Here is a 14,314-nt window from a genome sequence, read left to right on the forward strand (position 1 = left end):
GGTCGCTCTACATCAGGATCTGCAGAACTCCTTTTAGTTACCAAAGATACTTTAGGCACTTGACACAAAATAACACAAGTAGATGAAAGTCTTTCTCCCTCTACATCAGTTTATTTATTACAAGGTTACACATGAGCTGTCTGAAGAACTTGTGCTACCCAACACAGAGGCCTCCAAGGAAACCGAGTGACAGAAAGAAGAAGGATCCTTACACTATAACTGTTTCATATAAACCCTTTACATTCAAGCGTCATAGCTGCTCCCAACTTACTGGTTCATATGTCAGCAACAAAACATCAATGTCAAAAAAGTAGAGACAGACTTCTGTGAATAGAATTGTCTTATATCCCTTTATAACAGCAGTTATACATCTGTTAGTCAATACATACTTATTTATACACATTAGTGATGTTGTTAATAGAGCTGTGCATCTTCACTGGTCTTACGATTCGATATCACATCACGATTCATCCTCAATTTTCTATTTTGCTGCACATGGCTACTTTTTCATAGAGTCAAACAGTCTTATAAATATGAACTCATTATGTATAATTTAAAAAGAGATTAAAACAACAATGTCATTATCAATATCTTTACATTGTAAGTTAAAATTAATACATTATATATAGTGCTGGGCGATATATCGTGAAGCTCGATTCGATCAATATTTAATTAATGCTTGATATGGAAAAGGGAACATCGATTTTATTTTTTAAACTACTTCAAAGTTTTCTCGCGATATTTTGTTGCTCCGCGAGATTTCCACAGCAGCACTTGTTGCGCAGAGACGAAAGGGCGGAGGAGACTCCACTCCTGCCACTGAGTAGCCTAGCCTAGCTCTAGCGACCAACACGGAGGAGAAAGAGAAAGATGCGAGCGAAGCCGAAGGGCTCATAACGCAGGGCTCGACATTATAACTATCCCGCTGGCCCGGATGAATGATTGCACGTTCAGCTGGCGGCTTCACTGCTGTGCTCGCTACTCTTGAATTGTACACTCGCACACAGATTTTAGCGAAGGTTTTCTCTACCAAAACAGACGTTTGGTAAAACGGTTTTAAAACCATCAGATCCCGACAAAAGTCGAGCTAAAAATCAGCATTCAAAGAAAAAAAATCACTGGAAAAGTTGAGAGTGACAGCAGGGCATGACGAAAAGTTTGAGCCACAGTGACAGACAGCTGGAGGAGCTGGAACACGTTAAAGTTAAAGACTAGATCCTGGTAAAGATAAAGTTATTCACAAAACATCTTAGCCCTTAAGAGAGCTCCTAAAGTAAAGATCTAAGGATGAAGAGTTTCTCACAGAGAAGAAAGAAGGAGAGATTCACAGCCTCATATTAATATCAGATTAAGTAGACTCTTACAGTTACCAGCATGGTGAATAAACATGAGGACATAAATATAAGAAAAAAAAAAAAAAGAGTTTTATAATTAGAGCTCAATTAATTAAATAAAAGTTGTAATTGACTTTTGCATCAGAAAGGTTCAAGAGTAAATTGGTGACTGTTATTCTTCAAATCAAAAGTAATGTTCCTGGCCCAGTGATCTTTTTTGTTTTATACAGTGGAGATTCAATTTTATAGACTACATTTATAAACTTTAATACGATAAATATCGAGTCATATCGAATATCGACATTAGGCAAAAAAATATTGTGATATCAAATTTAGGCCATATTGCCCAGCACTAATTATATAGGTAGCCTACAGTATAGGTAAAAAGTAGGTGTTTGTGTGTTTAGTTTATTAAATGAGAGAAAGATGTTTTTAAGTCACTGTGTGTTCCCTTCTCAGGACGTTGTAGCCTTTAGCTGTGAGCTTTGTTCAGGGTTAGTTTTGTTTCTGTCCTTTTTATTTCAGACGAGTTGTGTTAAGTTGCTACTGCTGTAAACGCCCCATTTCCTGATATGAATGTTTCACATTAAAAGCACTTCAACTTCAGATAGGCCGGGGACTTTTATTGTGAAGAACTTATCGGAAATACAATGTGTTTATCATCGAACGAACGCAGCTTTAGCGGAGGTGCACTTAGCGGTGATTCTGTCGGGAGTCTACTGTGTTTACAGCCGCTCACTTTATCACGAGTCACCGCCACAGCCCCCTTCTTTTAGTTATCCTTTACTTAAGACAGCGCGGCATCAGTTTAAACACACCTTTACCTGTGATGAAGATGCTAACCCGTGCTGTGGTCGGCTAAAGAGACACCGAGTCAAGCCGTTTCAGCCTGCAGGACCAGCTGACTCTGCTCATAAAGTCAGCAAGCACAGGACCGGGACTCAATTTATGTTGTTTTCTGTCACAAATCCTTCTGTGAGCCTACCTTACGTTCATTACACACCACTGTGTGTGTTTAGGTAAAACAAACTCACTCAACACTGCGCAAAACAACCACATTTAGCAGTTAGCAGATATTTTTTTCTAACCCTCATCAGCATCGATTACGTCCTGTCCCTGCATCGATGCATTAATCATCTAGTCTGCATCGCGATGCATCGATTAAATTATTAATTTCAAGAGCCCTAGTTGTTAACTTGGATTCCTTTGGCTCACTTCTACCATTACACAGGATTAACATTTCTCTCCAGTGTGAATCATCATGTGTCTGGTCAAATTTCTCTTAGAATTAAACCTTTTACCACACTCAGAGCAGCTAAAGGGTTTCTCTCCTGTATGAACTAACATGTGTCTGGTCAGATGCACTTTACGGTTAAACTTTTTACCACACTCAGAACAGCTAAAGGGTTTCTCTCCTGTATGAACTAACATGTGTCTGGTCAGGACCTTTTTTCGGTTAAATCTTTTACTACACTCAAGGCAGCTGAAAGGTTTCTCCCCTCTGTGACTTGCCATGTGATATGTCAAACTAGACTTACAGGTAAATCTTTTCGCACACTGAGAGCAGCTGAAGGGTTTCTCTCCTGTATGAACTAACATGTGTCTGGTCAGATGCCCTTTTCGGTTAAATCTTTTACTACACTCAAGGCAGCTGAAAGGTTTCTCCCCTCTGTGATTTGCCATGTGATATGTCAAACTAGACTTACAGGTAAAACTTTTCTCACACTGAGAGCAGCTGAAGGGGTTCTCTCCTGTATGAACTAACATGTGTCTGGTCAGATGCCCTATTCGGTTAAATCTTTTACTACACTCAAGGCAGCTGAAAGGTTTCTCCCCTCTGTGATTTGCCATGTGATATGTCAAACTAGACTTACATGTAAATCTTTTCTCACAATGAGAGCAGCTGAAGGGTTTCCCTCCTGTATGAACTAACATGTGTCTGGTCAGATTATGTTTTCGATTAAATCTTTTACTACACTCAAGGCAGCTGAAGGGTTTCTCCCCTCTGTGATTTGCCATGTGATATGTCAAACTAGACTTACAGGTAAATCTGTTCTCACATTTAGAGCAACTGAAGGGTTTCTCTCCTGTATGAACTAACATGTGTCTCGTCAGATGCTCTTTTCGGTTAAATCTTTTACCACACTCAGAGCACTTATGTGGTCTCTTACCAGTCAGTTTCTTATTTTTCAAGTTTAATTCTGACAGATCTTCTCTTGTCTCTTGCCAGTGATCACTGTCATCAGTCTCAGGTTCATCAGAGTCTTCAATCTTGACCTCAATCTCTGGTTGTAAACCTCTCTCTGGAGCTGAGTGCCTCTCTGGTTCTGCTCCTCCAAAGTCCTCTCCATCAACTCCTGTTTCCATCTGTTCAGTTTGTCTCTGATGAAGCTGTGAGGACTGAGGTTTCTCTTCATCATCTTCACTCTTCACAGAGACAGGAGTGAAGGGGAACTTGGTGGTATCAGCCTCCTCCAGTCCTTGAAGCTGTTCTTCCTCCTGGCTGCTCCACAGTTCCTCATGTTCTTCTTTAATGTGTTTGGGCTTAGTGTCCTCCTGGTCCAGAATGTGGCTCCACTCCTGCTGCTCAGGTGGAAGCTCTTCTTTACTCACCAACAGCTGCTGGACATCTGCAGGACACAGTAAACAAACATTAACAGTACAAATTATTTCATTTTAATGGCTGAATATCAATAGTTAATTGGAATTGATCACATTTTAATCATGTTTGGAATTCACTTATTTTGGATTTTAAAAAAGTTTTTAATGCTTTTATTTCGTAATTTTTTCTTTAGCTTAGGGTACTTTAGTTCATTTTTGGATACAAACCTACCTTTTATTTTGAAAGAATAATAAGGAACTTGTTGTAGACTGAAGATACTATATTAACTTAACCACGGAAAAAAGAAACTTAGTAAAAAAAGTTAAAGTAAATGAAACCAGCCGAAGAGGTTGTGTAAAAAAAAAAAAAAGTGAGGGTGTCGGTAGCCTAAGGCTTTGAGAACTGAGGTTTCTCCTCATCGTCAAGTCCTGGAGAGCGGGCAGACCGGGTTCAAATCCGACCTGTGGCTCCTTTCCCACAAGTCATTTCCCACTCTCTCTCCTATCTCTAAAATAAAGGCCGACAAAAGCCCATAAATATATCAACAAAAAGTGAAATGTCACAGGAGGGATATTACTTCACTGTTCTTTTCCATCACTGCAGCTACTGTCATTAAAAAACTTGCATTCATTTCAGACTTAATCGCACTGTGATCAACTTATTAACATTTATAGCCCTACTTTTAATATTTTATTTGACATGCTTAAGAAAAGCATGATAAGTTAATGCTAAATGTCTATCCTGTCCTGTGTACTTGTTGCTATGGATGATGTCATTTTACCGTATTGGTCCGAATATAAGACGACCCCCGTTTTTCAACACTCACATTAAGAAAAAAAGATTTGCAGACCAGATCTTGTTTTTATAAATAACTTTTTTTTAAAACTCATTTTTATTTGAAAATAACAATATTAAAAACACATTGAATTAAACACCTGTTGTATTAATAATTATAATAATAATTAACATACCGTATTTATCGGTATAGGCCTACGGCACTTTTCAAAACAAAGTGTTTCACAAGGGCAAACTACGTATAGTATGATTCAAAATTAAAATCAATTAACAATCAAGCAATATTATCAACATGTTTTTAACATTTTTAAATAACAGAGGAAATACAGGCAACATTTTTAACCAAACTACCTCTAAACTAAAACTTGCCAAACTTCTCCGACGTCTCCTCTCTATTCCTCACACACACACTCTGCCCCGCTGTGTTCGCTCTCGCTCTTATCGCTCCCCAATATTAAAAACACATTGAATTAAACACCTGTTATTGTAATAATGATAACAATAATAAACGTAGGCCTATTTATCGTTATATGCTACGGCACTTTTCAAAACAAAGTTTTTCACAAGGTCAAAATATGTACAGTATGATTCAAAATTAAAATCAAGCAATATTATCAAAATTTTTAAATAACAGAGAAAATACAGGCCACATCTTTAACTAAACTAAACTAAAGCTCGCCAAGCTTCTCCTCCGATGTCTCCTATTCCTCACACACGTCCTCCGCCCTCTGCGTTCGCTCTCACTGCCATCGCTCCCCTGCTCCTCCCAGAGCGTGAAAGTTGACTTCCTGTCTTTCACTTGTTGTCCCCTCTGTCAACAGAACCCTCTGACCCGCATAGATCCATCTGATGTTGAGTTAAGTAACATGACGTGCAAAAGTAGCTTGTTTCAAATGTAACTGAAGTAAAAGTTACTTAGTTACTTTTTTTAACCACAAATCTCTCATGTAGTGCAAAAAGGACACAAGGATTTAAATCCCAATGTTGTTTTTAACTAAAGGCAAATCTTTACAAATTAAAGTAACAAAATAAAACAAGTGGACACACAACATGTCAAACCCTTACGGAAGGACTATGTGTCATTAGTTTCTTTGGTTTTTGATTTAGGCCAGGGCTGTATGTTCACTTTTTGTGCAGGTTGATTGTTTTGTAACACAAGACTAAAACTTGTACCATGATATATAAAATGTCTTTTCAAAGTCTAAAACCAACCACAAGTTGTTTGTACAGGTGATCAATTAAACAAGCAACAACAAAACATGAAATAATCTACTTCATTTCAGAACTCTTAGTGTACGAACGACTCAGAAACCATTTTGTGTTTCTATCTGTGGGGTCAAACTCTGGAACAACTTACATTTAGAACTCAAACAAAGTACAAACATGAAACATTTTTAAATTATAAAAAATATCTTCACAAGGTCCAGGGAGGAAGAAGTGGTTTGAATTCCATAAGGTGTCTGCAGGGATTCATGTTGCTGCCATTTTCATTATTTCCCTTTGTGTTGCTGTTGTTTTTGTTATTCTATTATTTGTAATCTGTAGGTCATTTATACATTCACTGATTCATTCTTTCAAAAAATAATTTTCATATTATATCATAATCTTAATTTACAAATATAATACAAGCTATCTGAATAGATGGAGAGGGGATGTTTACTTCTTCCCACTCCTTTTTGGACATGTCACATGAAATAAATAGTGTCCTAATTTTTTTTTCTGAATGACATTTTACACTGTAAATATTTTTTATTTTCTGAGTGATTGTCGATAATGCTGTCGGGAGAAACAGCATTCACAGCTGTGACTGCTGGCAAGTGAGTTTTGTGTTCGCAACAGCACTGGACTGAAAGTAGATACTTCAAAATAAAAGCACAGAAAAGATACATAGCTAGATAGATATCAATGTGATTTCACCGTATTAAATTCCACATAAAAGCAATATCTGGGGACACCCTGCAGTTAGCCTACCAGGCCAACATGTCAAAATGGGTCTGAACTACATCCTGCATCACCTCGACTCCCCGGGGATCTATGCTAGGATCCTGTTTGTGGACTTCAGCTCGGTCTCCAACACCATCATCCGGGACATCCTGCACCGTAAACTCACCCAGCTCACAGTGCCGGCCTCCACCTGTCAGTGGCTCACCAACTTCCTGACTGACAGGAGGCAGCAGGTGAGGCTGGGAAGCACCACATCCAGCACCCGGATCATTAGCACTGGCGCCCCCCAGGGTTGTGTTCTCTCCCCACTGCTCTTCTCCCTCTACACCAATGACTACACCTCAGGGGACCCTTCTGTGAAACTCCTGAAATTTGCAGACAACATCACTGTCATCGGTCTCATCGAGGACGGAGACGAGTCTGCTTACAGACGGAAGGTGGAACAGCTGGCTCTCTGGTTCAGTCAGAACCATCTGGAGCTGAACCCGCTCAAGACTGGAGATGACAGTGGACTTCAGGAGAAGCCCCCCTTCACCATTCTGAACAACAGTGTCTACTAACTTCATATTCATTATCATGTTCATCTCAGCATTTTTTGCACTACTCACCACTGCACTATTGTCTTATTTAACCCTGTATATATTAGTGTTTTGCTCATATTACGTTTAATGTTTAACTTTGTACATTCAGAGCACAGTTACTGAAGATAAATTCATTGCGTGTGTAAGCATACATGGCCAATAAAGCTGATTCTGATTCACTGGTTACTGAAATTATTTGCAGACCTATCAAGACATTGATTTTATGTGTTTTTAAAACAGGTAAAATCACATTCTATCTACTCATCCATCTATCTATACATCGCTGGGCTTTTATTTTGAAGTGTTTACTTCCAGTCCAGTGTCACATGGGTCCACAGACTCTCTTCTTGTTTACCGTAAAGGCGCTGATAAATACGCAGCAACAATCAAACACGGGCTGACTCGACAGCAGTGAGTTCCAGGACTCTTTCCATGAACTCTGCATTGTTCACATTTAAAGTTGACACTTCTCGACTTCTGGTCTGAAGCTGGACTTTGTAGTCCTTTATTTGAGCCGCACTGAACTCAACTGCTTTATCTATGTTAGATAACTGAGTGTTGCTGTATCCGTGTACCTAGCGTGTCCACTTTTCCAGTTAGCTGTTTTATTGCGTTCAGGACTTCGTTCATTCCTTCCCTACCTTCCTCTGAGCCAGTGTCCTTCTTTTTAGTTGCTGGTGGGTTCTTCGCTGGTGAGAAAGGGTCTTTTCTTCTGTAGCTCTCGGTAGAGACCTCCATCTTAACATCATCGTGGTCGTCAATCTCCGAGCTACTGCAGGCTGAAGAGAGGTTCTTTTCCGTCGTCATGCTGCAGTTTCCGGAGCACTTTATGGTTAAAGCGTCGGTATGGTGTATTAGAGATTCATACGATCAGATAGAATTGAGTTGGATGGTAAAGTATTTGTAAAAGTGGGACAAGGAGACAGAGCTCAGAAAATACGCTGCACCCGGTCCTCCATCTTGCCGGAAGTCTTCTTCTTCTTCTTTGGCAGCTGGTATCCAAAAAGTTGCATTACTGCCATCTGCTGGATTTAATTATTACTCACATTCCTAAATCCTCCTCAACAAACCTGTTCTCAAGAGATATTTAAACAAGCATCTTCAGCCTCTCCCTCTCTCCCCTCACTCCAAAATACTTTTGAAATCTCTTCTTACGAGTCCCTCTCTCTCTCCATTTCTGACATCATATTATGTCTATGTGCTACATACTTTCTACATTTAATAACTACATGTTCAACTGTTTCTGCTAGATTGCATATCTCACAAAGACCGGATGAATGTTTTCCAATGATATGTAGAGTGCTATTTAAATGACTGTGACCAATTCTTAACCTGGACATTACGACCTCCTCTATTCTGTTGCTCCCTCTGTATTTGACTTTATCTATTTCCCTCTGAATTGAGTATAAATGTCTTTCCTTTGTCTGATTGTTCCAATATTGTTGCCATTCCTGTTTAATTTTACTCCATGTGACTCGTTTCCCTTCTGACTTAATAATTTGATGTTAATATCAATCCTCTCTTTCTTTACAGCTTCCTTTGCCAACCTGTCCACCTTTTCATTTCCTGCTGTGCTGGAACCCACATGAATATCACATCTGTCTCCTGTTTAACCACCTGGGAATGTGTAAATATGATTTCATATAATAAATCTTGACGACTGTGAGATGATCCTGATTGAATACTGTATAAAGCGCTGACTGAATCACTGCATATCAGCACTTTCCTTCCTTTCATTTGCTCAACACATTCTAATGCAACTAAAATGGCGTACAACTCTACTGTGTAAACCTTCAGGAAATCTGACATTCTCTTCGCTACTTCAACAATGAATTTTGGGATAAACGCAGCTGATCCTGTTGCATTTGTCATAGGGTCTTTAGATCCATCTGTGAATACTTGTACATGATCTCCATATCTTTGTTCTATGTGTTCACTTACTAAATCAACATTTCTTTTTCTTTCCTTTCTCTTTAGTAACTCCAAGTCTACTTCGGCTGTGTCAAGCATCCACATTGGAACTGGTGGCCATAAAACAGTTGGACTGATATCCTTGTCATACACTCCCATATCTCTCGCCACTCTATCCCCTATCCATCCAAAAATGGACTTAATTGTTCTCTCTTTTTCCCAGCAATCCTTTAACACTGATTTTGTTGGGTGACTATCTCCATGTCCTGTCAAGTTCAGCCAATAATTTGCTAAAAGCTGTTTCCTCCTTAAACATAGTGGCATCTCTCCTACTTCTACCTGAAGTGCACATATTGGAGATGATTTCACTGCCCCAATACATATACCACACTCCCATACTCAATCCTCGTTCTAATTAATGCCACATATATATATTTTAAGGCAGCAACATCAGCTCCCCAATCCATTCCTACGAGACATCTCTTTACATTTATTACTTTTTTGCATTTATCAACAATATTCCTTATGTGTTCCTTCCATGTCAACCAGACATCAAAATATACCCCTAAAAAAAGAAATGAATCAACTTGTTCTAGCTTATTTCCATACAATGTCAAACCAATATTCTCCCCAATTTTATCTTTCGAGAAAAGAACATGATCTTTGTTTTTTCCACTGACAATGTAAATCCCCATTTTAATCCCACTTCTCAACTAAACTGATCCCTTTCTGAATTTTATTTGCAATAAAATATATACTCTTTCCTTTTTTCCACAATGCTCCATCATCCGCAAACAATGATCTTCCTATATCTGTTGGGATATTATCAAATATATAATTTATCATAATTTATCATTTATCACACTTCCCTGTGGTGTTCCATTCTCTACAACATACTTTTTAGATATTTCATCACCTATTTTAACTTGAATCGATCTCTTATTCAGAAAATCCATTATCCAATTAAAAATCCTTCCCTTGACTCCCATGAGATGTAACTGAATCAGAAGTCCCTCTCTCCAAAGCATATCATATCCTTTCTCAACATCAAAAAATACTGCAACTACTGTTTCTTTTGTAACCTGAGCTTTTCTTACAACGTCTTCTAAGCTTAGCACCGGATCCATAGTTCCTCGCCCTTTTCTAAACCCACTCTGATATTCCGCCATCATCCCTCTTTTCTCTAGATAGTACACCCTTCTTCCATTTACCATGCACTCCATCAGTTTACAAATATGTGATGTTAAGGCGATTGGCCTGTAGTTTGCTGCATTGCTTGGATCTTTTCCTGGTTTCCTTATAGGAACAATCACTGCCTCCTTCCAGCTAATTGGCAACCTCCCTTCCTCCCATACCTTATTATACAACATTAACAATCTGCTAAGTGCCTCTGTACTTAAATGCTTTAACATGATATAACATATCTCATCTTTCCCTGGAGCACTCATTCCAGACTTAGCCAATGATTTTGTTAGCTCTCCCATCGTAAAAGGTACACTAATGTTATCCTCAACATGATTTTTCTTACTCAGTGCTTCAGTATTTTCAAATTTCGTTTTAACCCTGTACCTTTTTGCTTCCTCACTCAGATTATTAGAACTGTTTATTGTAGCAAACGTTTTAACCATTAATTCTGCTTTTTCTTTATTAGTTATTGCACCATCCTTTCCGTCATTTAAAACAGGATCATTTCAATCTCTTCTGTCCCCTCTCATCCTTCTAATCATCCCCCAAATTTCTCCTATGGTCTTTTTCCCTATTGTACCACAAAATGTTCTCCAGTAAGTTCTTTTTGCTTCTCTTACAGCCCTCCTGACTTCTGCCTGAGCTTTTTTGTACTGTATCATATGTTGGAAATTATGAGTTCTTTTCAGTATTTTAAATGCCCTCTTTCTGTTTTTCACTGCTACTTTACACACCTCATTCCACCACTTTCTCCTTAGTTTTTCCTTTACTTTTAGGAACTGACACTAGAGCAGCATTAATTATACTTGCTTTTATTTTGTTATCTACATTGCCGGAAGTCAGTAGAAGAGATATAGGATGTAGTGTTTATTTCTGGCTCATTGTTATATAACACGTGTCTGTAAAGTTGTAGGTGAGACGTGTTATTTACTACATTCTATGGTTATTCATTGGTTCATGGATTGTTTGGGATTTGATTCACCATGCACATTCCTGTTGGACTACAATACATGGTTGTATGGTTTCAAGCTGACACAATAAAATATAAAATAAAAATGACCTCATGTTGAAGACAACACGTCTGATTGTAGTAGGCTATAACTTTATACTTAGCCTGACATTTTGTGCTAAGAACCATATTCTATCCTAAAAGAAGTCTAAATAGCCCATAGCTTAGAAGAAGTTGGATAGTGAGTGTTCAGTAGGCTACATATAAAATGTGATTCTCGTTTCAAATGTTTAAATGATGAGCTATAACTCTCAGCAAGCTAAGCTGGGAATCAAACCCCCGCTGCATTATTGAGAGTCACTGGTTCTCACGATGCACCACAAATCCCAAATATGTTCCTCCATGTTTTTTTCACCTCTTTGAATAACGTTAGCTACTACACTCCATGATCCTTCATCAACTCACATTAATTTGCATGTTACAGCGCTTACATCAACTGTTTTTATTTTCTCCGAGTATCATGGTTTAATGTTGTAGAATCTTTAGTACTGAATGTAACACTGTCAAACAACATCGCTGTCAGTCTTTATTTACTTCCAAAGCTCAGCTCTCCCTACGAGCCAACACAACCTAACCAGTGACAGGGTTTAGCTCAGGGGTCTCAAACTCAAACTGGCATGGGGCCACTGGGAGTACTGTCGACTTAAAGGAGGGCCACTACAAAGTTCAAGTGCCACAAAAAGGACTTTAATTTTGCAAATGTACTTTTTGCTTCCGCAAAATTTTGTCACACATTACCAATACAAACAGCAGTTTATTTTGTTACAGTTTTGTTTTTATTTAGTAGTGCAAGTCTTTTGTGTTTGCTTTATAACTTAAATAACTTAATCAAATAATAAATAAAACCTGCACTGAACCAAAAAATGCAGTTACTCAAAATACCAATACATTAATCCTGCATTCTATTTCTTGCCAGACACCTGGCAGTGCTTCTGCTCACACAGCTGAGCCACATTTACCTTGATGGAGGTCACAGTTGAAACCCTGAGTACAGCTTCAAGGTGTGCATCACTAAGCCTGGACCTGTACTTGCATTTATTAAAGTTCATTGTTGAGAAAAGTTTCTCACAGAGATATGTGCTTCCAAAAAGGCACATTACACGACTGAACAATTTGGATAGCTCTGGGAAGGATGCAGGTAATTCTCTTAGAAACTGTCCAGTCAGGTCTACCTTCCCCTGTACCTCTCTGAATTTATCTTTCAGTTCACTGTTACACTGCAGGTCAACAAGTTCCATTTGCAACACTCTCAACATCAGCTGAAAAAGGGTCTGCAAATACCTGGAAAGTGACCCGGTGTTCCTTGAAGTCAGCAAAACGCTGATCAAACTCCTGCAGAAGATTGTCAATAGCAGAGGCATATTCATCACCACTGAATGCTGTGCCCTGTTCCACAAGAGATCTGCATGCTGGGAAATGACTGCGGTTTTTAGCAGAGAGCTGAGTTTTCCACAATCTCAGTTTTGTGCAGAAGGCTTTCACACTTTCATAGGCTGCTGTTATGAGCTGATCAGGACCGTGGAGCTTCAGGTTGAGGATGTTCAGCTGCTGTGTTATGTCCACTAGGAATGCAAGGTCCATAACCCATTTAGGATCATGCAAATCAGGAACATCCATTCTGCCATCCTCCATAAATCTCCTCACCTCTGCTCTTAACTCAAAAAATCTCTTCAAGACGTTTCCCCTGCTGAGCCAGCGCACCTCAGTAAAGTAAAGTACATCACTATATGCTGACTCAATCTCCTCTAGAAAGGCCCGGAACTGGCGGTGCTGTAAACCCCTGGCCCTGATGTAGTTTATACATTTCAGGACAACAGACATGACATGTTCATATTTCAGGGGGGGGGGGGGGTCTACCTCAGGTCCCCTCCAATGAGGAGAGAAAGGTTCCAGTCCCCCCTTACTTCACGCGTAGGTGTGAAGTACCGCAGGGGATTCTGGGATTAAGAGTCCTTTTAGGCCTTTTTGTGATCTCAGTGAATAACTCAAATGAGGTGCAGGCCCTAGTCCATTGTTTGACTGTCCTGCGTGGCCCAACAGGAGTCATCAGATCCTCTGATGTCGGCGCTGTAGTCGCCGGTACCTTCGATGAGAGCGCAGGAGTCGCCAGTGCCTCAGACGAGAGCACAGGAGTCGCCAGGGCCTCTGACGAGGAAACAAGAGTGGGCAGGGCCTCCCACGGAGACACGAGAGTGGGCAGGACCTCCAACCAGGAAAGAGGAGTGGGCAGAACGTCCCACAGAGACACAGGAGTCATAGGCGTGGGAAGGGCCTCCCACAGAGACAGGGAAGTGGGCAGAACCTCCCACACAGACACGGGAGTCAGACGGCGCTCTGCCGGAAAAGGAATAGGGAGCAGACATCGCCCTGCCGGAACTGGTGGCAGACAGCACTCAGCTGGAACAGGAACAGGAACACATGGATGATCAGGCTTAGAGTGAGGCCTGGACTGAGGCCTGGGCTGATGCTTGGGCCGAGGCTTGGGCTGAAGCTTCAGCTGGTGTGGCTGAGGAGACTCTCTGGAGCTTTCTGGCTCCAAGGCAAGGTCCAACAGAAAAGCCACCAGAGAGCTTGAAGAGATAGACTCCGGACATCTTCTTGTGTCCCATTTGACTCTTTCTCCTCCCGCCACGGGAACCAGGGAAGGCTCGTAGTTACAATTTAAAAAATCTGCTGGGTCCATTCTGGTCAGTTCATTCTGTTACGGATCGAGAAGATCAAGAGGGGGACCCAGATGCACAATCAACAAAAACTATTTATTCTTCAAAAAGACAAACAAAAACTTACTTCCAAAATCCAAACAGGAGAAAACAAGGAGCCACAGGTAAACTGACATACGACAACCGACACCAACAAACACATACAATGAACTGACACAGAAGGGAAGAAACACTGAGACTAAATAGACAAGGGGTAATCAGACACAGGTGAGACTAACGACACAGGTGAAGAC

At 40.0% G+C, this 14,314-nt stretch overlaps 1 protein-coding gene across 1 annotated transcript; it reads right to left on the reverse strand.

Annotated features, from left to right (window-relative positions):
- Nucleotides 1-1,456: 1,456 nt before the first annotated feature.
- On the reverse strand, nucleotides 1,457-8,227 carry LOC132972024 (gastrula zinc finger protein XlCGF57.1-like). The gene is made up of 2 exons (XM_061034889.1): nucleotides 7,898-8,227; nucleotides 1,457-3,964 (listed from the first exon to the last, which is right to left on the reverse strand). The coding sequence occupies exons 1-2, from the start codon at nucleotides 8,061-8,063 to the stop codon at nucleotides 2,568-2,570; spliced, it is 1,563 nt and encodes a 520-aa protein (XP_060890872.1). The 5' UTR covers nucleotides 8,064-8,227; the 3' UTR covers nucleotides 1,457-2,567.
- Nucleotides 8,228-14,314: the final 6,087 nt, after the last annotated feature.

This window comes from Labrus mixtus, chromosome 3 (assembly GCF_963584025.1).
Source record: "Labrus mixtus chromosome 3, fLabMix1.1, whole genome shotgun sequence".
Classification (NCBI taxonomy): Eukaryota; Metazoa; Chordata; class Actinopteri; order Labriformes; family Labridae; genus Labrus; species Labrus mixtus.

Excerpts from the sequence above, each read along its gene's own strand:
- LOC132972024 (XM_061034889.1), bottom strand. The coding sequence starts at position 8,063 with ATGACGACGGAAAAGAACCTCTCTTCAGCCTGCAGTAGCTCGGAGATT. Across the intron at positions 3,965-7,897 it reads GGACACTGGCTCAGAGGAAG|ATGTCCAGCAGCTGTTGGTG; the intron begins GTAGGGAAGGAA and ends TGTGTCCTGCAG.